The 23,291-nt window shown below is 41.1% G+C and overlaps 1 protein-coding gene across 2 annotated transcripts in view; it reads right to left on the bottom strand.

Annotated features, from left to right (window-relative positions):
- The window catches only part of TMEM63B (transmembrane protein 63B), a 2,399,602-nt gene that overhangs the window by 1,140,109 nt on the left and 1,236,202 nt on the right, over window positions 1-23,291 (bottom strand). For both annotated transcript variants that reach the window (XM_044060665.1, XM_044060674.1), the window contains one exon: window positions 12,457-12,522. In XM_044060665.1, the coding sequence (XP_043916600.1) occupies window positions 12,457-12,522 (66 nt within the window). The remainder of the gene's footprint in view (window positions 1-12,456; window positions 12,523-23,291) is intronic.

The following is a 23,291-nucleotide window of genomic DNA, read 5'->3' as shown; positions in this document are numbered from 1 at the left end:
AATCAGCCAGACATGCTAGCACAAACAACAGTATTTAAGTTCTTCACATGAGCCTAGCATTGAGCAGCACTTTATCTTCTCCATGGATAATGCCACAATATTAACAAAAGATGACTGACTTGAATAATTGGCTTAGTTTCTGGTGTTATTCTAAGGAGGTATAAGAGTTGTCACCATGGAAGGAGATGGTCAACAGACCATGCTGCTTTGCCAGGGATGATCTACACCTCTCCCTTTTAGGCTTTTGAATATTAGCTACAACATTGTTTTCCCTCATAGTGCCTTTTTTAGGGAATGCCAAACTGAAAGTACTTCTGACATACCAAATCGAAACCAAGAAAATCTAAAGGTATTACTGCTCAATGCTAGGAGTCTAAACAAAAAACTCCACTCCTTAGAAGCTCTGTCCACCCTAGAGAGTGCTGACATCTATGCAGTCACTGACACATGGTTTAAAGCCATGGAGAGCACACTGACAGTGCAAGGCTATAATGTCTTCCACACATTTAGAACAGCTACTGCACAGACAGGGATTAAAAGTGGAAGTGTCTCGATTTACATCAAAAATATACCTCAAGGCTGGTCAAACAGGACAATGCACTTGAGCTGCTCCAAGTTCATATCACCATAGGCAAAATCCAATACCATTTCCTTGCAAGCTATAGGTCCCCCTCTATTACCCAGAAAACCCATACCATGTATTTAAACTTATTGGAAATACTCACCATCCAACTCAAAACCATATTAATGAGTGATTTTAATTACCCCACTATTAAATGGGAATCTTGTACAACACCAAATGTACAGGCACAGAGACTCCTGGATTTTGTAAACACAAACTCGGGTCTACTTTACGTGCGTGAAAGCTGAAAAATCCAAATCCGAATAGCACGACACATAAAGAGCAAACCGCGAATACGTTGAATGAATGGAACCGCGAAAGTGAAAATATCGAATTCGCATAGTTGGCCAGTCTGCGTATAGCTCCGTAAGGTAAGTGTGCGATAGTTATGGAGCTTAGGGTTAGGGAGGTGTTAAGGATAGTGCATAGATAGTTGTGTATGTGGGGTTTAGTGTAGGGTTAGCAGTAGGGTTTGGGTGCTTTGATTTAGGGATAGAAGTAGGGTTTTTGGTTAGTGTAAGTATGTGCTTTTTTTATTGTGTTTGAATAGGTAGGGTGTTGTGGGTGGTGGGTTGGCCGACTATGACGGTTTGGGGTTTTAAATTTCGTGCTTTAATACATTCGACATATTCGCGATTCGCTCTTTATGTATCGTGCTATTCGGATTCGGGTTTTTTGTATTTCGAGCGCATAAGGTAGACCCCACAAACTCAGTGGACCAGATTGTCCATAGATCAACCAGAGGTGCAACCACACCGCATCTCGTCCACACTAATATGGGAGAGTGCTGCATACCCCCTGCTGTAATGTCTTCACTGGTAAGGTCAGAACACAAAATGGTCTCCTTTGAGGTAAAAATAAAACCTTGACCCCCAGCTAAACCTGGAATATTCAGGAACTACAGTAAGGCTAACTTTCTGCTATTAAGTGATAACCTGGTAAAATTTCAACCCCCATAAACCCTGAGAACACTGCTACTTATGCAGAACTGTTCACAGAAATGCTATACAAACATGTTAATAGCTGCAAAGAGACAGGTGTGCCCAAAAGGAAGAAGTACAGAACTAACTCAAAAAACAAGCCACCATGGTGGAACAACAAAATCAAAAGGCTGTATAACAGAAGGAAGAAAATCATGGCAAAAATTAGGAGGTGTAGCACCCAGCAGGATAAAAGCACTCTTATCAAACTTAACAAACAACTCAGAAGACAAGTAAAATCTGCCAAAGCCAAATTTGAGGTAAATTTGGCCTCCCAGACCAAGACAACCACAAGGCATTCTTAAGCTATGTCTGCAACCTCAAAGATAATACTCAATTGCATGCAGAACTCATTGTAAATGGAGTCACTTACACTGAGCCAGAAAATATAGCAAACCAACTGGCAAATAAATTCAGCTCCAACTTTAGCCCTCTCTCCCCCTTAACCTTCCCTCATGAAATACCATAAAATATAACTCCCCCTGCTATCACTGGGGAACAGGCCCATAATGCTCTCTCTAAGGACAATAACACTCCATCAATGGGCAGAGATAATATCCCAGGATGACTTCTAAATAGCATGAAACATGACCTATTACCCCTCTGGAATTGCTACTTAACTGTTGCCTCCAAACAGGCTTCATGCCTCATGAATGGAGAATAGTAACAGTCATTCCTCTGCACAAAGGTGGGCCAACTACAGACCAGTAAGTCTCACTAGACTTACATGTAAAGCCATGGAAATAATTATTATGGAAATGATCAACAGTGATATAGTAAATCTCCAGACACTGGACCAACCCCAGTTACAGGAGCCAGACCCTCCTATGTATACAAAACTGGGGTAAACATAAAAGAAAGTTTTGAATATGTGAAGAACACACAAGTTAACAAGTATGATGGTACCATAAAGTGTGGATCCTGTTCACAATGTTGCTACATAGTAGATTGTAAAATGGTTATTTTAGAAAATACCCTTAAAACAAAAGTAGAATTTGTTAAGAGTAACTATCACACATCAGGTGTCATATACCTTGCACTGTGTAAGGGATGTCCAGCATATTATGTTGGTAAAACTGAAAGGCAATTATGTAATAGGATATGTGAACACGTGTACCAGATATCCACTAAGAATAACAACAATGCACTGTATAGGCATTCTTTAGTTTGTAGGAATTTTCAGGGGTTCCATTTTGGAATCTTAGAGAAAGTATTAGTTAACCCTAGAAGGGGGGGGGGGGAATACAGAAATGTAATGGAAGAAAAAGAAGTTAAATGGCAGATCAAGCTGCAGGCAGAGGAGGGCATAGGTTTAAATGAAGTTATTTCTGTAAACCCCCTGTTAAATAAGAGAGCTAGGGACAAAAGTCTATGTTAAAAATTTCCATGAAGTTAGGAAAGTTTGTTTTTATGCAGTAAATATGGTTTCAGATGTTTATAAATGGTTTTTAAGCTGTATTTAAAAAAAAAAAAAAAAAAAAAAAAAGTGGTTGTGCCTTTAAATGCATGTATGTGGCTGTGATATCATCAACACATTGGGCTATAAATGTTGGACTTAATAGAAGGCATGTATTCTGATGAAGTCCCCCATTCTGAGGGGATGAATTAATATTTTTTAAACATTTTTATGTCTCCATAAAACGTTTGATACCTCTGGAAGGTTGTGGAGAGTTTTGGCTGCAACCCAGTGATTTTATTATTTTATTATTACCATTATTCTCTCTTGTAATTTCCCTCTTTCCCTTTGGTTACTTATTATCCTGCTTAGGGCAGAAGGGCCAGACTTTATTGGGAACTATTATATCTTGGTGTATGGAAAGATTGTTAACAAACTGTATGCCTTCTCTGTTTTTCCCTACTGTCTTAAAGACATTTCTAACTGTGTGTGTGTGTGTGTGTGTGTGTGTGTGTGCGCGCGTGTGTGTGTGTGTGTGTGTGTGTGTGTGTGTGGGGGGGGTTAAAAAAAAAGGCCTTTGGTCCAGAGATGCATTAAGGAGCCCTGCTTTTACAGGCTCAGGCAGGGGTTATGTCCTCTGCTAGCCATGTTTCCCAGTCACAGACCTCATGGCAACTGCCCTGCATGATACATTCCCTGTATTTCAGCCATATTTCATGGTCTGCCTGCAAACTGAGGCTAGACAGGTTAGGCATCTTCATCTTTCAGTCTTTTGCCTCTATTCCATCTGCTTTGTGAATTAGATTGTTCTGGAAGGGCTCCTGAAATTTCAGCATGTCATACTGGCAGTTAAGCACTCTAATGGCCATAGTAGTTGTGGTGTACATCTTTTTAAAGTAGATGAGGGTTTTACTCTCCTTTTCAGTGGAAATATGGGTCCCAGTTGAAGCCATAGTAGATCCATTTCTGGAATGCATGGATACTACACGTCGATCAGCTAGTGAGTTCTTATAAAGGTGTCTGCAGAAATCATGAATCATATAGAAATGGCTTAGCTTCCTAGGCACTGGGGGTTGGCAGTCTGACTCCCAAAAAGCATTACTAAATGAATCATGCAACATTTCCTGGACTGAAGCATTGACCACGGGTTTAGTTTCAGGCAGGGCCAGAAGATTCTACACCTAAGCTGAGTCAGAGGTTCCCATTTAAAAGGTTCCTTCAGTCTATGAAGGGTGTCCCAAATAATATATCCTCTGCAGGTGAGGCACAAGGTAGAATGCCTTTAGTGTCCGACTCTAGATAAGGGAGGGGTGGCATCTCATCCACATAGGCAATCTGTCTACCTCAGAGTGAGTGTGTGAATCCAGAAGAATCCTACTGGGTTGATGGCTTCCTTTTCTATCTGGCAAACAGCACAGCTTCATAAGAGGTTGATTGCCTGGACTTCAGGAAAAAAAAAATCCATGAAATCCTGGGTCAGTATTCAATGTGAGTAATTCTGACAGGAGAGGGCTGGGAGGAGAAAGTCCAGACTGATGTCCATGTGAAATCAGTGAATATAATGCCCCCCCTTTGGCATGTATCTGTCTAGACACATGTAACAACTGGATTCCCACAGAGATACCTTACTAAAAGGATACAAAGGCTAAATAACATGTTCTGCATGGACTGACTCAAAGCCATGTCACTATACTAGGTATCCTACAGACTGCTAAGAGGTGACCTGTGTTTGGCATACAAGGCATCCTCCAACCTACTAAGGAAGTATTTATTGTATAGCATCAAGTCAAATGGCATCAGAGATACTCAGTATAGGGATCTAAACCTCTTTTGCAAGATCAATAGAACAGTTTGGAGGGATAGGTATAGCTCACAGACAATATTGCTGCTGTAGAACAGACTCCCCATCCACAAAAAATAAAGTTTATCCCTGTACATTTTCAAGCACAACTTACATATATGGATGGGAAACAGAAAATTTACCCCAGGACTGCCCCCCTGTACTAGTAATGGACAGAGGCAGCTCCTAAATGCTTTATCTCATGCACGGATCCCCTCAAATTTATTTATTTTTATTTATTTTATTTAGTTTACATTTGTTTACCAAGATAGTCTGACTGGGCCAGAGGCCCCTTATCAGTGGAGGCCTGGGGAGAAAAGCTCCATTACAGTTTGCAAATTCAAAAGAAGAAATTGTACTTACATAGAATGATAGGTTACAGCATAGCTTAAAGTGTATCAACACAAGTAGAAATTGTACAAACACAGCATGATAGATTTCAGCAAAGGTAATTCTGTTTCATTTTGAACAAGACTCAAGTGAAAATGTAAAATAAGGAGATCACATATATCGCATAGAGAAATATCGCACTGGATATAGGTGTTCTAGGAAAGAGATACACCGAGGTAAGTCGAGCAGCAGACAACAGCCAACATTTGGATGAGCAGCTGGAATATGTCTAGAAGGAGGGTGGGAAGAGAGTTGATGGGTTAGGGGAGGGGGACAGAGCAAGGCCAAATCATCCTGAGGTAGTACAGGGGCACAGCCACTTGATGGTTTATGATCCTTGAGAAGTAGTTTGAATTTAGATGACTTAGTAGTGTTGAGTATAAGCTGTGGTACAGAGGTCCAGGTTTTTGCTACTTGATTAGAAAACAGGGAGTCTCCCAAACTACTGTTCGCTTTAGTGACCTTTAGTAAAATCTTGTTGGATGACTGTAAGGTAGGATTGGTTGAGTAAGGTTCAACTAATTTATTAAGGGCGGGGCAGTAGTTAGGTTGGTGTACAATGGTGTGGGCAACTGTAAGTTGGTTGAGTGATAGCAGACTTGGTAATTAGATCCATTTTAGTTGTTGGGAGAACTGACAGCTTACAAATTATCTATAGTATGATCCCAGTTAATCTCACTGGGGTGATGTATAATTAACGACCATGGGATGGGTAATGCCAATCTATAACCAAATGGGAAAGGTTACTGTGAGCACAAAAAAGGAAATGGGAAAGGCTTGAAATGGCCTGTAAGGTCAGCTATACTAGTACATACCTATGAACCTATGAAATTAAAGAAACTCAACATTTATTCTGAAGGCCAAACAGAGTACTTACCTATGCACATATTAGGCATCACAAGCCAATGTGTGGAATTCTGGTCTGTGTTTCAGACATTAGTTCATTGTGTGGATGCCAAACACCTCACTCAAGTCTTCTTCAACCTTTTCATGAAAAACAGTGTGTGGATGGCAAACTCTTCTTCACTGATAACAATGCAGGCTTTAGAACCCAGGGCTCACAGATAGGCCTCAAAACTGACTGATGGCAAACAGGTTTCAACTTACAAGGAAGTGTTCCACTCTGATTGTGTATTTGTCAATAAAGGTGTCACACCAATGGCTTTGACAGTAACTGATGCCAAGTACAGTGTCTGAAAAGCTGCCTCACTGACAGTAGTGTTTTCAAGTTAGAGGGGTTGCTAATGAACTCTGATGCTGCTTTGAAGGCCTCACAATGTTTCTTCTCTCTCAAGTGCTTTTCCTGGTACTTATTTTTCTTTTGCAGGAGATCAGAGTACCTAGTGAATAACATTGCAAATCAGAAACAGATGAGCACCCATTTCCGAGATGAGTACTCCTGCAGAGTTTCCACATGGAAAATGTAAAGGATGTACACTAAGGACAACTATGGATCTCATGCTCTGGACACAACTTTTGGAAATTTTATGACAATTTACTTTTCACAGCTACTGCATTCTTATCTCTTTTTAGAAAAAGAAATCTATCCACACAATCTATCAAAAACAATTAACCTACATTAATAAGAAGAGAAGATAAGTACACCACTGGAGAAAAAAAATGTATGTGGAATTCAGTAAGTAGGTCAAACTTACCACATAAACAAGTCTTAGGCTCCTCATCTAACTGCAGCAAGAAAGATCTTAAAATGCTGCTGTCTAGTGTCACTTTACACTACCAACATCCTGAAGTCTGAGTGGGAGGGAGACCATCAGGTCAAAAGAGAAAAGAGTGAAGAGCTTTAGATGTCAGGCTGGCCATTGGGCTTCTGCAAGCAAGAAACATACTGATGCCAAAACTGTTTTACTTGTACTCGGCCTATAGTGAACCCCTAAAATTCTTGGGATAGAACTTGATCATATACACTAGAAGATCTGGAGTTACAGTACGTACCTACATAACAAACTGTTTTCTTGGTAATTAGAACACCATGGAGTGAGGTATTTAACAAGACTTTGGAGAACAGACCTACCAAAGCCAACTCTAACCTTAAAAAGGACATATAAATAGGAGCTGCTTGACAAGCATGCAAAACAAATTATTATATCACAAATTTAATGGAGACACACCCTGCTATGGGAAACAAGTGGCAGATGGTACCATACCACTGGCTGAATGTGGATTCAAAGGGCCTAGCAGAGATTTACCTCTGTTCTGGAAGCCTAAGACCGCAACACTGTTGAAGTGAATGCAGGTGCAACCAAATGCTGTGGCAAGGAAAACTTTATCTGGAAAATTAAGAATCCTGCCATAAAGATCATTATGATTCATTCCTCAACACTTGAGAACTACCTGCAAAAGAAAAAGAAAAAAAAAGAAAAGCACAGATAAACCTTTCTTTAAGAAAGGGAAGCTGTAACATATCTTGACAAAAAGCTTAGATCTAGGTTAAGAGAGGTAAAGTAAATAATTCTTGAATTTACTCTGCTGATGAAAACATCTAGATCTGGAACACCAAGACTAAAAATGTCATGGTCAGCTTCCTCTAACAGGTCCTACTCCTAGTATTAGAGCCTCCCCACTAGCTAACCCACCATGTCTGCTGCCGGTGAGTAGACAGAGGGCTCTGGGTCACCAAGTGTCAAAAAATGTTATGGCTAGCCTCCTCTAACAACTTCTGCTCCTAGTCTCACAACCTTCCCCTGCCTAATCCATGTTCAAGGGAGAGTAAGAATTCTGGTGCAGTGGCCTAATGCTTCTGGGAGTGTTTTTTGTTTGTGCTGCATCTTTTCCCTACCCCTCGCACACACCTGTAACATCGTTGGGATGGATGTGCAATGAGGTGCACTGTCAAATTGCCGCACCATCTTGGCAAGTGAAACACTGTTCCTGCTTCCTTTAGATAATACTCCCTGTGTGACCAGAGCTTCCATTGGTGATTTACCACAATATGCAACTGAGTGCATGCCCTTTTCCCAAGATGGTCACACCTATCCTATTGTGCTAGTGCCTCACACACCTGAGCAGCAAATCAAACCTGGGTCACATAGACCGTAGTCAGGACTTAATCCATGGTACAGACTCCTAGTCTTGGAACTGTCACAACTTGAGTGACTCCGCAATCATATTCAACAGACATGAGAGATGTTGGGTAATAAGAAAGAGACCACTTCAGTTCCATAACTTCATTTACTGTATACCAGCTCCCAGGTTGTTAATAATACATGCAGCTACCCTGCTGCTGGCCCTAGCAGAAAAGTGAGGGCTTGATGGGCAAGATGGACTGCTTGGACTACCAGCACATTAATTCTGAGATGTGTCTCCGTTGTAGATCACAAACCCTGAATCTTCAACTTCCTTAGAAGGTCCCAGCTGGTCAGAGAAACAGCTATCACTGGCTCTCATAGGAACACCTGAAGATAACTTTCACATACCTGAGAACATAATTTCTGGGCTTGATACCAATGACAACTCCCTAGTGCATAAGGCAGAAGAGAAACAGGAATGTCCAGGATGTACATGATCTTTAAGCAATGATCCTGATGAACCACTGGATAATACATGCAGAGAGACAAAAAAAGGGAGCCACCATAATGGCCACTGCCATGTGATTCAATGCCAGGGCCCAAACAATTCATAAAAGACATGAAGTACAGTTCTAAAGAGAATTGATCTCTTGATAAAGGCCATTCCTTGAATTAAACTAAACTGGAGAACCAAGTGGCGATATTTTGGGATTGGCTGCAAAATTCAAGTTTATGACAATACCAAGATGAAACATGAGAACAAAAACAGTTCTCTGAATGAAACAGGCAGTCTCCTTGGAAGTGTTGGCAGCAGACCAGTCATTAAGATAGGGGTCATTAAAATACTGTCCCTTCCACAGGGCAGATACCTCAACTGCTAAGCACTTAATAAATAAATGGCATGAATGCAGTCCTACAGACATGGCTAAATACTGAAATCATCTTAACCCACTCTAAACCTGAGAAAATTGCTGTATGTAGCATGAATGAAAATGTGGAAATAAGTGTCCTGCAAACCCACTAGGCAGAACCAAACTCCAGGAATGAGGAAAGGTGGTAACCATTTGAAATCTCTGGATCTACTTTGCCAAGTCCTAAGATGTGGAGACTGAATGGCCAAAAATCTGGACTTGCACATACTAGTGGCCTAGTGGGCTAATGCACTGTGCTGTAGTTGACAGTGGCCCGACTTCGAGACATGGCAGGGGAGATTATTTATCTACTGAAACCACAGCCAAGGGAATGGGCTTGTCAGAATCAGCAGGAAAAGACCCTGTTGAGCTTGAATCTAGTCTGGCATTATGAAGAGACATGAGAGGTGTAATAACTAAGTCTGTATTTGCTATTTCGCAGAATATTTCCTTTTCTCTGAAGTGTGGTGATAGAGTTGGTATATATATGCTCAGGGAATGTGTTTGTGTGTGTGGGGGTGGGGTGGGGGGGCTTGCCTTCCTGCAATGAGTGTCATTTCAAGTCCCATATTTGAGTAGGGAGCCAAGACCAGAACAACAGACTGAACAGTTAGGATCTTGAATCTCTTGTACTCTACATAAGAACTGAAATCCTAATTAGTGTAAGCAGGAGTTGAGTCCTCCTCCCAAGTATCATGGATTTTGGAAGAAGTTTTAAAAGGCAAAAAGGAAAATGGAAAATTAAATTTTGGAATTTGGAATCCTTTCTACTTCCCTTTAGCTAGAAGACTGACAGCTTCCCCAGCCAAGAGATGGAGATGTCCTATGGGAGGATGAGTGTGACCTGTACTGCTGAATGGAAAAGTTTGTATACTAACAGGTGTGCCCCCACTAGCTAAATGACCCACAAGTCTTCAGATTATGGTTAATTTGTCTCTGGTTTCAAGCATTTGACCTGTTCCCTTTGGCTTGGAACCATGCCCAACCAGACTTGATTCCTGTCTGCCCTGATGAGCTGGGTTCTATGAAATTATCAAATTATCTGTTCTTCTTTGCTTAATGGCATCTGCCCTGCTGCTTTCAAGAAGACCTTCATGGCCTCTGTCTTAATGAAGTCTATTTTCCAGACAGTCTAGATAATTTTCAGCCACAACCCAGACCACACACAGACAGACGCACACACCTGCACACACCCATCACTGTCCATTTTACTCTTTTCATTACAACAGTGATTTCTTCCGAGGGTGATGCCATTAAGAACTGGGTACCAGTTTCTCTTGGGGGGGGGGCAAGTCTGTTAATAGCACCATTTATTTCCACCCTGTGATGTTAATCTCTTGCTTCATAAACATAACCACACCTCACCTTATCATCTTCACCCTCTGTTCTCGTTTCCTATCCTTCTTAGCCCCCCCAATCACATCTCTATCCCACCTCTCTTTTTCCCCTAGAGTGCCTACCCCCAAGTACTGCAGAACTTACTTTCATATCTTCTTTTCTATAGTAAACAAAGTTATCTCCTATTTACTTCCAGTTTCACCTCTGCACCTTTAGCTGACCTCTCTCTATTCTACTAGTACCTGCATCCAACTTCTGGCTTACTATTAATGGCCATTTCACTGTATTATCAACTTTACTTATCCTTTCCCCACAGTATATTGACCCTTCTCTCCCACTTTATAAATATTGCATTTAAAACGATTACTATCAAAAAGCTGAAATAAAAATAAAAAATCTATTCAATTGATTGAAATGACATTCTGAATTTGTATGGAATGTCGAAAACCATCACCTCGACTTCCAGATTCGAACATATTCAGAATGTCAGACGGTGTCAACAGACCCTCAGGAAGTTGTGCTGAAGTTGCCATATGAACTGTACATCTACAGCACAAGTTTTTTACAGTTTTCCAGGGGGGGCAAGCCCCCCCTGCATCCCCACACTACCTGCAAATTATATATTACAACTCTGAGATCACATTACATTGAAGAAAAGGGAAAATTTCCCGATCCCCACTGTAGTGCAATCTGTTATCAAAATGTCGAATATGCATTAGCAAATGTACACTACCATTCGCTAATGTGCATTCGGACATTTTCTGAATGGCATTATGGAAACTAGAAAAGATGCATTTGAATATCCCAGTTTCACGTAACTGCCATTTCACATTTTGATAGTTAACCATTTAAAACTGATCATACAAATGATTGTAAATACTACATGTAAAGAATGTCATAAGCATTGTACGTATTTGTCTATCACAAAATATTCTGTTATTGATGTATTTTAACTATTTTAATCCTTAGCTGGAGCTATTCTCCCAGGGCCTCCTCTGAAAAGGGGCCATGTACCCAGTCATGTTTTCCCAGTAAACAAAAGCAATAAATAAATGCAGGTTAAAGCACATTAAGCCCTAAAGCAAGATGTTAATTTTTTTAAGAGTGTAGAACTTTGACTTTTATTTTTTGCAGTTCTTACCCTTAATTTGCTTTTACTTATTTATACTTTACTGTAAAAACCTTACAGTCACAAGATACAGAAGTTGATTCTCACCTTTTAAAAGGAAATTAGCCAGGCTTAGAATGTCCCATAAGGACAACTAACATGGTACTTACCTATGAACAATCTGAGCCCAAAATGAAAAGTGTGCATATAAACCGGTTGTATTTTAATAAACTTTCCCTATTCTTTCTTCAATTAACACCAGAAAAAGTCAGCTAAGACTTTGATTTAAAGAGTTCAGGAAGGTGGGACACTTCTCCTAGTGCAGCGAAAAAGGGACTGCATTCTCCTGAGGAGCCATCTGTTAGATGAGACATTACACCCAGGAACCTTCTACCTGTGTGCTGGTCACAGTTTGGATTTATTCTGACAAACAGAAACAGTATGTACTGTACGAGTAGATAGTTTACCTGGTGCATAACATGTTACCATTTAAACATTTTACCTTTCGTTTATGAGACGGTTGTTTCCGAGGTTCAGGACAATGGGAACATGCTGCTGTCTTTCTCTGCTCCTGTGATTCCGCTCATATACAGTTATGGAACTAAGTGAATAAATACTTCAGCACCATCAACAAAGCAGACAGTACAATAATGGAGTAATGTTATCAAACACAGACACTTTTTCCTCAAACTACCTGAATGGATTAAACATCCACACGTGTTCTATACAATGCAGATGTAATCACTGGGGAATCAAATGTATCAGTTTGGTCACAAAGAACGAATACTCTAAAAGAGATTTACTACAGCTGTTACATAATGGCACAAGAACATGTGGTAACTTACTCAAATCTGATTGCAGCTTCTGCCAGGAACTTTTTGTCAAACAGCCATCGGAAGAAGAGGTCCAAGCTACAACAAAACATAAAAGATTAAAAGCAGTGACTTAAGGGCTGTGGCAAAACAGTCATTCTCAGCTAGTGCATAAAAGGGCAATAATTTAGCTAAATACTGCATTGTTATCAGAACAATTTTTTTTGTTAGCAGCTGCTGATGTACTGTACAGCACACTGTCAACTCTGTATATCATATACCACACAGCCAGTTTATTTTAATGATGTGATAAACTGTTCTAGTTCTGTGATTATAGCATACAAGCATGTTAAATACTTTGTGTGCATTTATTTGTCAGTAAAGGAAGCTTTAGGATAGGGTATAATACCATTCTAAAAATCAGGAAACAGCTAAGAACAGTGAGTGGAAGTGACAAACGTAAAAAGCACAGAACTTTCCAGGTGAAGGCTAGCAGTCAAATACTTGCCAGATTGTCAGTCAAAAGCACAGAAGAAGAAAATTAAGCAGCGATGATTAATGAAATGGCATAATGCCTCATTTGTTCCTGTACTGGTGAGTCCTGTGCTAGTCTTATTAACCAAATCTTAGTTAATAATAACTTGAGTGTGACAGAAAAACAGGCAAACAACCAGACAGTCTTGATGGAGATTTACAGGTCCTCAGAACTCTTAGGTGCTTTCGAGATGCAAAATTCCTCAGTGAAAATGGATCTTGTGTGCCCTGTAGCTAATGTTATTTGCAATGTGTATATGCTCTTACCAACCATTACTTCTTCAGCTAGTCTGTGTAATATCTTAAATAATTTCTGAGAAAAACAAAAACTTCTTATCTCTGAAGTACTTCCCACTTTTCATCTCTACTGCTCAAATTAAGCAGCACATATTTTAAGGTTTGCTATCAAATACAGTGCCTTTATTTTCCTACCCTTACTATTAATGAAGAGTTCAACATGTCCCATAGTCCTTCAAATGGCAACCCCTTGTGAAATGTGCGTCACCCACATTTTCCACTCTGTGCTTATCCTTTTTAACTGTGCACAGAATTTTGTATGGTATTTTGCTAAGCTCTTTTACACTGGCTAACGGACCTTATATTTAAGGCAATTAAAGATCCAATACACAATATTAAACTTTCAAAATTACAATGAAAAATGGAATGATTTTCTCTGCATAATTCCAACAATCCATAAAGGAATACCACAACACTTGTTTTGTTGAAATGAATTTCAAAGCAAGTGGAATTCTTAGAAGTGGTTTCTCTCTGTCTCCCCAACTCCTGCATGCCATAATCTAAGGAATGTATGAAGAGTAATACCTCCAACTCCAATAGATGTTCTGTAAGAGTGTCTTTCTTTATCTTCATGAGAACTTCTGATAATCTACTTATAGACTGTAAAAGCACTCTTGGGTATGAGGAATCTAGTTCCTTCCTCAGTAATGATCCAAACAGGACTAGTGACTGATCCTTCGTATCAGATGAAGTAGGATTCAATGAGGCAATGTTATTGGCCCTCACTGTGTCTCCAAGCAGGCATATAACAAAGAACAAATCCACCATCTCATAGCAATCCCTGTAATGAGACCCCTGGTGAAGGTTAAATGGCAGGAATTTGACCATATGGGGTGAGTCACTGTGTCTCATCAGCAAGGCAATAATAGGGCCCTCATCTTTCTCCAGCATGGAAAAATCCTTAGCCAAGATCTTCTTTCTTTTAGCCAATGGCCTCATTGAGTTGGTAATGACAGCAAGCTCTTTTCATATAAATACAGAAATCATCCAAGCTGAGGTGATGCTTACCAAGAAATGTATCTTCAAAGATGCAAACTTCAGATCCTCTGAAACAGTCTGTTCTGTTAAACAGATATAAAATATGTCAATCCTGAAGTTCCAAAAGCAAAGTCAGATTTTTCACTGAAGGTTGAAGATGATTACCTCCAAAAAGTCTTATCTCTTTTCAATAATGAGTAAATAATGGGACATGTCTTCTACTAGACTATGGGATTCTAAATGGTCAAAGATATGTACCTTGATAATTGAGTAACTGAGGCCTAGGTGAATGAGATCTTACATTGATAGGCAGACAAGAAGGCATATATATAAAGACTCTGGGATGCCAGCTCATTTTGCATACAGTAACAAATCCTTCAATGAATCACAATCTGAGTTTGATGAGTGAGGAAAGGAATGATGAGGCAGAGTTTGCTAGCCTCTTCGGGGGGGGGGGGTAGGAAGGAGGCATGTGTTATTGCATCTATGGTCCTTCTTCAGCACCTGCTGAAGATGCACACAGGAATCTGGCTATAAAGGCTTAGGGTGCTACTGGGGCAAAGCCACTCAGAGAAGCAGGAGACAATTCATTGCACTGCCCCAATGAATGCTACACTGGCAGGAACAGAGAATGGTAGGCCTACAGTGAAAATCCTCTTGGTTGGCTGATTAGTTAAAAGCTGTGAAATGACCACACTTTCACCTTATAAAGCAGAAGAGCATGTCAGCAGCCATGGTGCTGGTCTGATGCTCAGCAGATGTAAAGGTAAAAACACATCTCCTCATCCAAAATGGAGAGCATTTTCCAAATGGCTTAAAAGGCAAGTGGAGTGTTTGCTGACAGCTTCCAAGAACTCTGAGATCACTGTGGGGGGAAAAAACTGCTACAGTAGCCATATCTTCCCATTAAGGAAGCAAAACCAACCATCTTTTAATGCTAAATATTAATATTAGAAGTATCAAAAATAAAATACCTGAACTCCAGGCCACAATAGCACACTACTCCCCAGACATAGTTGCTTTAACAGAAACCTGGCTAAATAAAAACATAGCTAACTCAGAAGTTCTCCCTACCGGGTACAATATCATTAGACAAGACAGACCACTTCATAAAGGGGGTGGGAACTGCCTTACTCTACAAGTCCAACTTAATTGTCCATCAATTACCAAACTCCTACCCCTCCCCCAATAATTGGGACATACTTATCTCACAACTTCAACTTCACCCTAAAAAGGTCATCACCACAATTGTGATCTATATTCCACCTGGTAATATACCTGCTAGCCTTGAAGACTTCTTATCCTGGTGTTCTTCCACATACTCACAAGAAACCCTTATTCTGGGGGATTTCAACCTAGATTGGTTCACCTGTATATCAGAACCACCAAGTAATCTAATAAATCTCCATGGCTACCAGCAGCTAGTCCAAATTCCAACTAGGTGTGATAAAAAATCTAAAAGGGAATCCATCCTTGACTGGGTCCTAACTAGCAACCCCACATTGTACCCTCACACAGGCAGTCTCCCAGACACCTTAAGTGACCACAACATAATATACTTTATACGTAGTAGAACAAGCATATGCAAAACCACTAACTATATATCCACTAGAAACACAAAAAAATTCTCTCCTGAGGTCCTCAACACTTTACTGTGCAACTGTGACTGGACCCCCCTAAAAACCCTCCCACTTGACCAGGCTGTAGCATATTTCAACAAAACATTTCTACAACACCTAGACACTGTCGCTCCATTGCTCAAAATCAAGGTTAGAACCTCTACAAACCCCTAGCTCAGTAAAGAAACCAAACAAATCCTCAAGTCCAGAGACACTGCCTGGTGTTACTATCAAAAAAACAAAGAAACACAAAGCCTAACTAAGTACCAAGAACTGCGCAATCATGCAAAAAAATGCATTAGGCTGGACAAAAAATCCTACTACACAACATTACAAACTTAATACCAACACAACCCGCAAAAATTTTGGCAAAATGTAAACCAGCTACTAAAATCCACCCAAAAGGCTACCCCCAAACCAACGACCCCTGACACTAAAGTTCCTATCGAAACACAATTCAACTCCCACTTTGTGAACTCAATTCTATCCTTAGTATCACAGGACAGTTCCTTCCTCACTGTCCCCCCAACACAAATAACACTAATACAAGCTTTACCCTCAAAACAGTTTCCACCACTTCAATCAAAAGCATGCTCTCCAAACTAAAACACCTCATCAACAGCAGCCGACCTACTCCCCAGCTATTTCTTGAAACTCACAGCAGATGTTATTGCTATCCCAGTCTCCACTCTCATAAACAGATCAATTGTTGAAAACTATGTGCCCAAACTCTGGAAAATATCCTATGTTACACCCATACATAAAGGTGACCTCCACTGAACTTAATAACTACAGACCCATTGCTTTACTCTCCCCCCTGGCCAACATCCTAGAAAAATGCATCCATACCCAGATGCTAAACTATCTCCTAGACTGCAACATCCTGTCACCTACTCAGCATGGTTTCAGACCTGCCCATAGTACCACTACAGCTCTCCTCTGCTTCACAGACACAGTAAACCATCTCAAAAATGAAGGCCTGCAAGTGTCAACTCTTTTTTTGGATATGTCCAAAGCATTTGACACAGTCTCACACCAAATCCTGCTAAACAAACTAAACCAATATCATCTATCTAATTCCACTCTTACCTGGTTCCAAAGCTACTTAACTGACAGGTACCAAGCTGTGAAATGGGAAAATTCTCTCTCTAATCAGCTGCCCATAACTATAGGAGTCCCACAGGGTTCTATCTTAGGACCACTACTATTCACAGTCTTCACAAATGACTTCCACACCTCCACACAGCATGCATCTATAATTCAGTATGGAGATGACACTACCTTAATCTGTGCTGCACAAAACATTCCCACCCTCCTGCAAACAACTCAACTAGCATTCTCTGACGTTGAAAACTACCTTACCAAAGCCCAACTTATCCTCAATCCAAAGAAAACTCAGCTTATGATTATAACCAGTTCTAACAAAAACACTAACAGTCAATTCACTATCTACTCCACAAATGCTACTCCAATTGCTCCAGTGGCACAGGCTAAGCTATTGAGAATAAGCATAGATTCCCACCTAAAATTTGATAGTCATCTGAACTTGACTATTAAAAAAGTACATGCCAAACTGGGGTCACTCTACCGTATCAAACCATTTCTTACCAACAGCACAAGATCAGCCATTGCTCGCTCCCAACTTCTATCCACCCTACTCTATGCATCTCCCATTCTGACTAATATCAACAAAACTGAACTAAGCAAAATGGAAGCTTGCTATAACAGAATTGCCCATTTTGCTGCAAATTGCTCATATAGAACTCATCACTGTACTGCTTTGAGACAGCTCCATTGGCTTGAACTGCCCAACCTCTTAACCTACAATCAGCTCTGCCTCTGTCATTCTATCTATTACCTCCCCAATAAGTGTCCTGCCCTCAAAAACCTAGTACAACATCACTCAGCCAAAAAGCCTCTTAGATCATCAAGCAAACTACTACTAGAAGTCACCAACAGCTACAATAGCTTTGGAGATGCACTATATAGTAGTTCGGTGGCTATAAAATGGAACTCTGTCCCTACTAGCATTCAAAACACATCATCCAAAGCCTCCTTTAAAGACCACATCAGGCAACATCTCAAGCAAAGTTGGCAGTGCCATGATTGCTCCCCAGGCTAGTGAAAGCGGATAACATATGCATACTAAATCTAGAGCAATTTATAATAATTTTTCAATCTTACTCACAAACACTGGCTAATCTACAATGTATGTACTGTACCTGTGTACTATGTATGTATTCTACCTACATTCCAAAGTTCAGCTGTGCACCACAAATCTATTACTTACCTTTATTTTTAAAATTAATATCTTTTTTGATTGTTCTCTCCACTGTAACTGTTTGTGCCGCATACCACTGTAAAAACATGTCTCTTGTAATTTGTGTGTATACTGATTATGTCTAAATAACTAAATGTGTCTAATTTTTCTTTGTGGAGCTTTTCTCCCCGGGCCTCTGCTGAAAAAGGGCCTTTTCGGCTCAGTCAGACACCCCCGGTTAACAAATGTAAAATAAATAAATAAATAAAATCCAGTCAAAGTGCTAAGGTCCCACTGCTTGGACCAACAACTGCTGTCACCTCTAGAGAGGCCAAGATTCAAAAGGCATAGCATTAGACTTTTTTTTGGCAAAGACCAAGAACAACGAGTCTTGGCCTTTAAAAATACTGCAATGTGTTGGAAGGCAAGCAGGTCAGCTTCTGCAGGGATAACCTACTTCCCAAACAGCATATAAGTACCAGTACTGCAGGAGGAGGTTTGATCTGCAGCTCATTATGCCAGTCAGAATATCTGATTCTCCAAAGATTATGAATGATCAACAGGGATATACCCCAGCTGCTGGCCCATTTTTAAACATGGACTGCTTCTACACAAACAGGCAGGACAGTGCCACCTCCATAGCCGTTGGATACCATATCAATGCTTGACTACCCCAATATGTAGAGACAGAATAAAAAGGGAATCATTTTAAAAAAATGATGTACAAGTACGTCTGTAGTAGACTTCACATACCCTGAATTTGGGCATTTCAGGTGCTATGGATTTAACATGAAAGAATATAACACAGAACTCAGAAAACAGAAAAAAAATGTTTTCAGGATGACGGCTAAGCCCTACCATCAGAAGAAATGGTGGAGGGAGTCAAATAAGGAGGATTCTGACAGAGAATGATAATTTTGCAATCCCTGTTAATAAACCATTCATGCATAATTTGCATGTGAAAATAGACCAACAAAACTGTACATACTATCTCAGAAGGCTCAGCAGGAAAAGTACAGTTTTGTACCTACCATAAATGTAGATGTCCGATAGCTATGCAACTGCAGTCATAACATATGGGTTGTCCTGCCTCAGGCAGCCCTCGGTAGGCCGGATTCCAAAGTCTGGGTCCGACGTCGGCTGATGTCGCATTTCTCTCCGACATCAGAGCGGCTGGAGTACATAAGCATCAGCCGACGCCATCTTCTTCAGTGTTTCTTGCCCCAGATGCCAGGTGCCCTCCAAGGAAGGCTGTAATCAAATTGGAAGATAAAACAGGTTTCCAGACAAATAAATAAGCAATAAACAGATACACCATAACAGATATCCCCAGCTAAGGATAACAGGGATAGGAGTGGACCCAAAGGATAGAGGGGAAGGAGGGAGGGAAAACCCGACTGCAGTTGCATATCTACCGGACATCTACATTTATGGTAGGTACAAAACTGTACTATGTCCTTCAAGAATGCAACTGCAGTCATAACATATGGGTTGAATACCATAGCTTAGCTGGGGGAGGTGGAATGCTCTAAGAAAAGGATGGTGTAGCTATCAATCCCTGCAGAACTGCCAAAGCAAAGCCTGCTCTGGATCTGGAATATAGAGGAAGGTTGTAGTGTTTGGAAAATGTATGCACGGAGCTCCATGTAGCAGCTTCTAGAATGTCTTTTGTAGGCACCCCTCTTAAGAATGCTGTAGAGGTGGCTGTAGCTCTGGTGGAATGTGGTCTGACATTGGCTGGCACACTCTTTCCATGGAAGGAATAATAGAATCTGATGCAATGTCCAATCCATTTTGAAATTGTCTGTTTTGAAATTGCTTTTCCTTGTACTCCAGGGGCGTAAGCTACAAAAAGCTGATCATACTTCCTACTGGTCTTGGTTCTGTCCAGGTAGTAGCGAAGTTGTCTGTGAATGTCCAAGGTATGCAACAGTCTTTCCCCTTTGTTTTCAGGATTGGGAAAGAAGGTAGGCAGGTGAATTGCTTGATTTAAAGAGACCCTAGATACCACTTTTGGGAGAAAGGTAGGGTTGGTTCGTAAGGAGACCCTGTCTCTGTGAAAGGTTATGAACGGTGGTATAGCCATTAGGGCCTGTAATTCCGAAACCCTTCTTGCTGAGGTAATGGCCAACAGGAAAGCTGTCTTCCAGGAAAGAAATTGTAAATCCACAGAAGCTGCTGGCTCAAAGGGGGGTAGTGTCAATTTTTCTAGGACAAAGTTGAGGTCCCAAGCTGGTACTGGTGCCTTTCTTGGGGGCTTTATATTCTTGATTCCTCTAAGAAATTGCCTTAACAAAGGATGTGAAAACACAGGTGGATCAGTGTTGTATCTAGCTGAGATAGCTGAAGCCTGTATTTTTATAGAGGAGTATGAGAGTCCATTATGTAGCATATCTGCCAAATATTCCAGGATGAGTGGGATGCTCAAAAGTGATGCATCATGGCCCTTGGTGGTATTCCAAATGCAGAATTCTCTTCCATTTGGCTGAGTAAACCATTCTGGTGGATGGTCTGCGGGCTTCTGTCAGTATCCGCTGAACTTCCTTGGAAAGAGGTAGGTTGAGGTTATTCATGGGATCTCCCAAGCTGTTAGCTGTAGCGTCTGGATGTTGGGATGAACTGTCCTGAAGTTGTGTTGAGTCAAAAGTTGGGTCCATTGGGGGTGGGCCCAAGTTTTGTTGTGACATATGCTCCGTAGTAGTGGGTACCAGTGTTGTCTTGGCCAGTCTGGAGCTATTAGGATCCCCTTGGGCTGCTCTGCTTTGATCTTTAGTAACACTGTGGTCATCAGTGGCAGAGGTGGAAATGCATAGATTTTTAGGGAGCTCCAGTTGAATGAAAGAGCATCTGTTTTCCATGCTTGTGGATGATATGTCCTTGAACAGAACTTTTGTAAGTGATGATTGAGGTGGGAGGCAAATAGGTCTACGTCCGGCCTGCCCCATGTCGAAGTGAGTCATATAAAGATTTCTGGATGTAACCTCCATTCGTGGGGGTCTAGGAAATTCCTGCTTAGACTGTCCGCCAGAACATTGTCTTTGCCTGGAACAAACTGGGATTGCAACTGTATGTTTAGGCTCAGTGATTTTTCCCAAAGATTCATTGTCAGTCTGCAAAGGGGGTAAGAATGAGTGTCCTTCTGCTTGTTTATGTACCACATCACAGTGGTGTTGTCTGTCCGTATTAGTAGGTGGCCTGGTTGTAGTTGTTGTCCGAAGGCCTTGATGGCATGCATTACTGCCAGCATTTCTTTTTGGTTGATATGCAGATGTGTTTCCTTTGGAGACCATTGTCCTTGAATACATCTGCCCTCCATGTGCACCCCCCATCCAAGGTCTGAGGCATCTGTGGTCATGGTCTGTGTTATCTGAGGTGTTTTGAATGACATACCTGTGTTTGACTGGCTTACTGAGGCCCACCATAGAAATTCCTTTTGAAGACATGGAATGAGCGGTATGGTTGCTTCTAGGTTGTTGCTGTGTTGAGACCATAAGCTTTTTAGGTACCATTGAAGCTTTCTCATGTGTAGTCTTGCTAGTGGAACCAGGAGAATGTAGGATGCCATGTAACCCAGGGCCTGTAGGAATCTCCTTGCAGTCATCTGGGTGAGCTTTGCTAAACTTTTGAAGTAATGAGTTAACTTCTTTTGCTTGTCTTCTGTCAGGTAGGCCATTTGAGAGGCTGTGTCTAGTTTGGCTCCTAAGAAGGTAATTTGCTGGGATGGCTGAAGTCTTGACTTTTGAAAGTTGACTGTGTATCCCAGAGCCTGTAGTAACTGTATGACATAATTCAAGTTTTTTGTCAAAGTTAGTTTGTCGTCCGCTTGTATGAGGCAATCGTCCAGGTACGGGTAGATTTGAATCCCCTGGAGCCTGCAATGAGCAATTACTGAAGCCAGGCATTTCGTGAATACTCTGGGCGCAGTAGATAAGCCAAATGGCAATGCTGAGAATTGATAATGCTCTGGCCCTGCAAGAAATCTGAGGTATCTTCTGCAGCTGTGTCTGATAGGGACATGCAGGTATGCCTCCTTGAGGTCCAGAGTAATCAGCCAAGACCCCTTGCCCAGCATGGGAAGGAGTTGCTGTAGAGTCAGCATTTTGAACTTTCGTACTATGAGAAAAGTGTTTAAAGCGGACAAGTCCAGTATTGGTCTCCATTGAGTTTCTTTTCTTGGAACAAGGAACAGTCTTGAGTAAAACCCCTGACCTTGTTCTTGTTGTGGAACTTTTTCTATTGCTTTGATCTGAGCAAGCAGAGAAATTTGCTTGATAGCCTCTGCCCTCTGATTTTGTGGAAGGTTTGGCATGCCCAGTTTCCTTGGCAAGGTATGAAAATGGAACCTGTAACTGTGGTCTATGATGTCCAAAATCCATTTGTCCTTTGTCAGTTTGTGCCAATTTTTTGTAAACAGAGATAATTTTCCGCCCAAAGGAGCTTCTGCTTGTTCCTTGGTCAGCGGAACTAGAGGAAAGTCATTGAGATTGTCCCTGTGGGGCGGGAGAAACCCCTGCGTCACTTCTTTGGTTTGCTGGTTGCCATTGTCGTCCCCTGTAGGATCCTCTGTATTGGCCTCTTCCTTGGGCACGCCTGTTTTTGCCCCTTTGAAATCTTTCAGGATTAGGAAAGGACCAGTTTTTAGAAGGCCAGTTCCTGCTGAATCTGGGTGGCTGAACCTGGAGAAAATCTTTGACTGTCTGAACTGACTTGGCTTTTTCCTCAATGGACTTTAACACGTCTTTAGCATTAGCACCAAAAAGCTTGTTCTTTTCCAAGGGTGCATCAAGAAGCTTTGTCTTAACATGATCTGGTAAAGGTTGATCTTTTAACCATGCATGTCTACGAATGACCGCCCCTGTCATAGCTGCCCTACATGAAGCTTCCAATGCATCATATCCACACTGTAGAAAATGATTGCTAACTTGCTGAGAATTGTGTACAGCCTCCTGTAAAGACTTCCTATCTAAAGGTTCAGGGGAGGCCAATCTTTTCTGTAAATCATCTAACAGGAAATCCTGATATTGAAACATGTGAAAGAGACAATTGAGAGCTCTCATAGATAAAGTAGTGGAGGTGTAGACCTTCTTCCCCCATCTCTCTAAGGACCTTGCTTCCCTGTCGGAGGGCAAAGGGTTTTTGGAGGTGGTAGCTGAAACCCCTTTAGGCCCCTGTGAAATTGT

This window comes from Protopterus annectens, chromosome 1.part0 (genome assembly GCF_019279795.1).
Source record: "Protopterus annectens isolate FY-2018-M chromosome 1.part0, PAN1.0, whole genome shotgun sequence".
Taxonomy (NCBI): domain Eukaryota; kingdom Metazoa; phylum Chordata; order Ceratodontiformes; family Protopteridae; genus Protopterus; species Protopterus annectens.
Note: the sequence above shows the minus strand (reverse complement) of the source record. Positions and strands in the feature narration are given on the sequence as shown.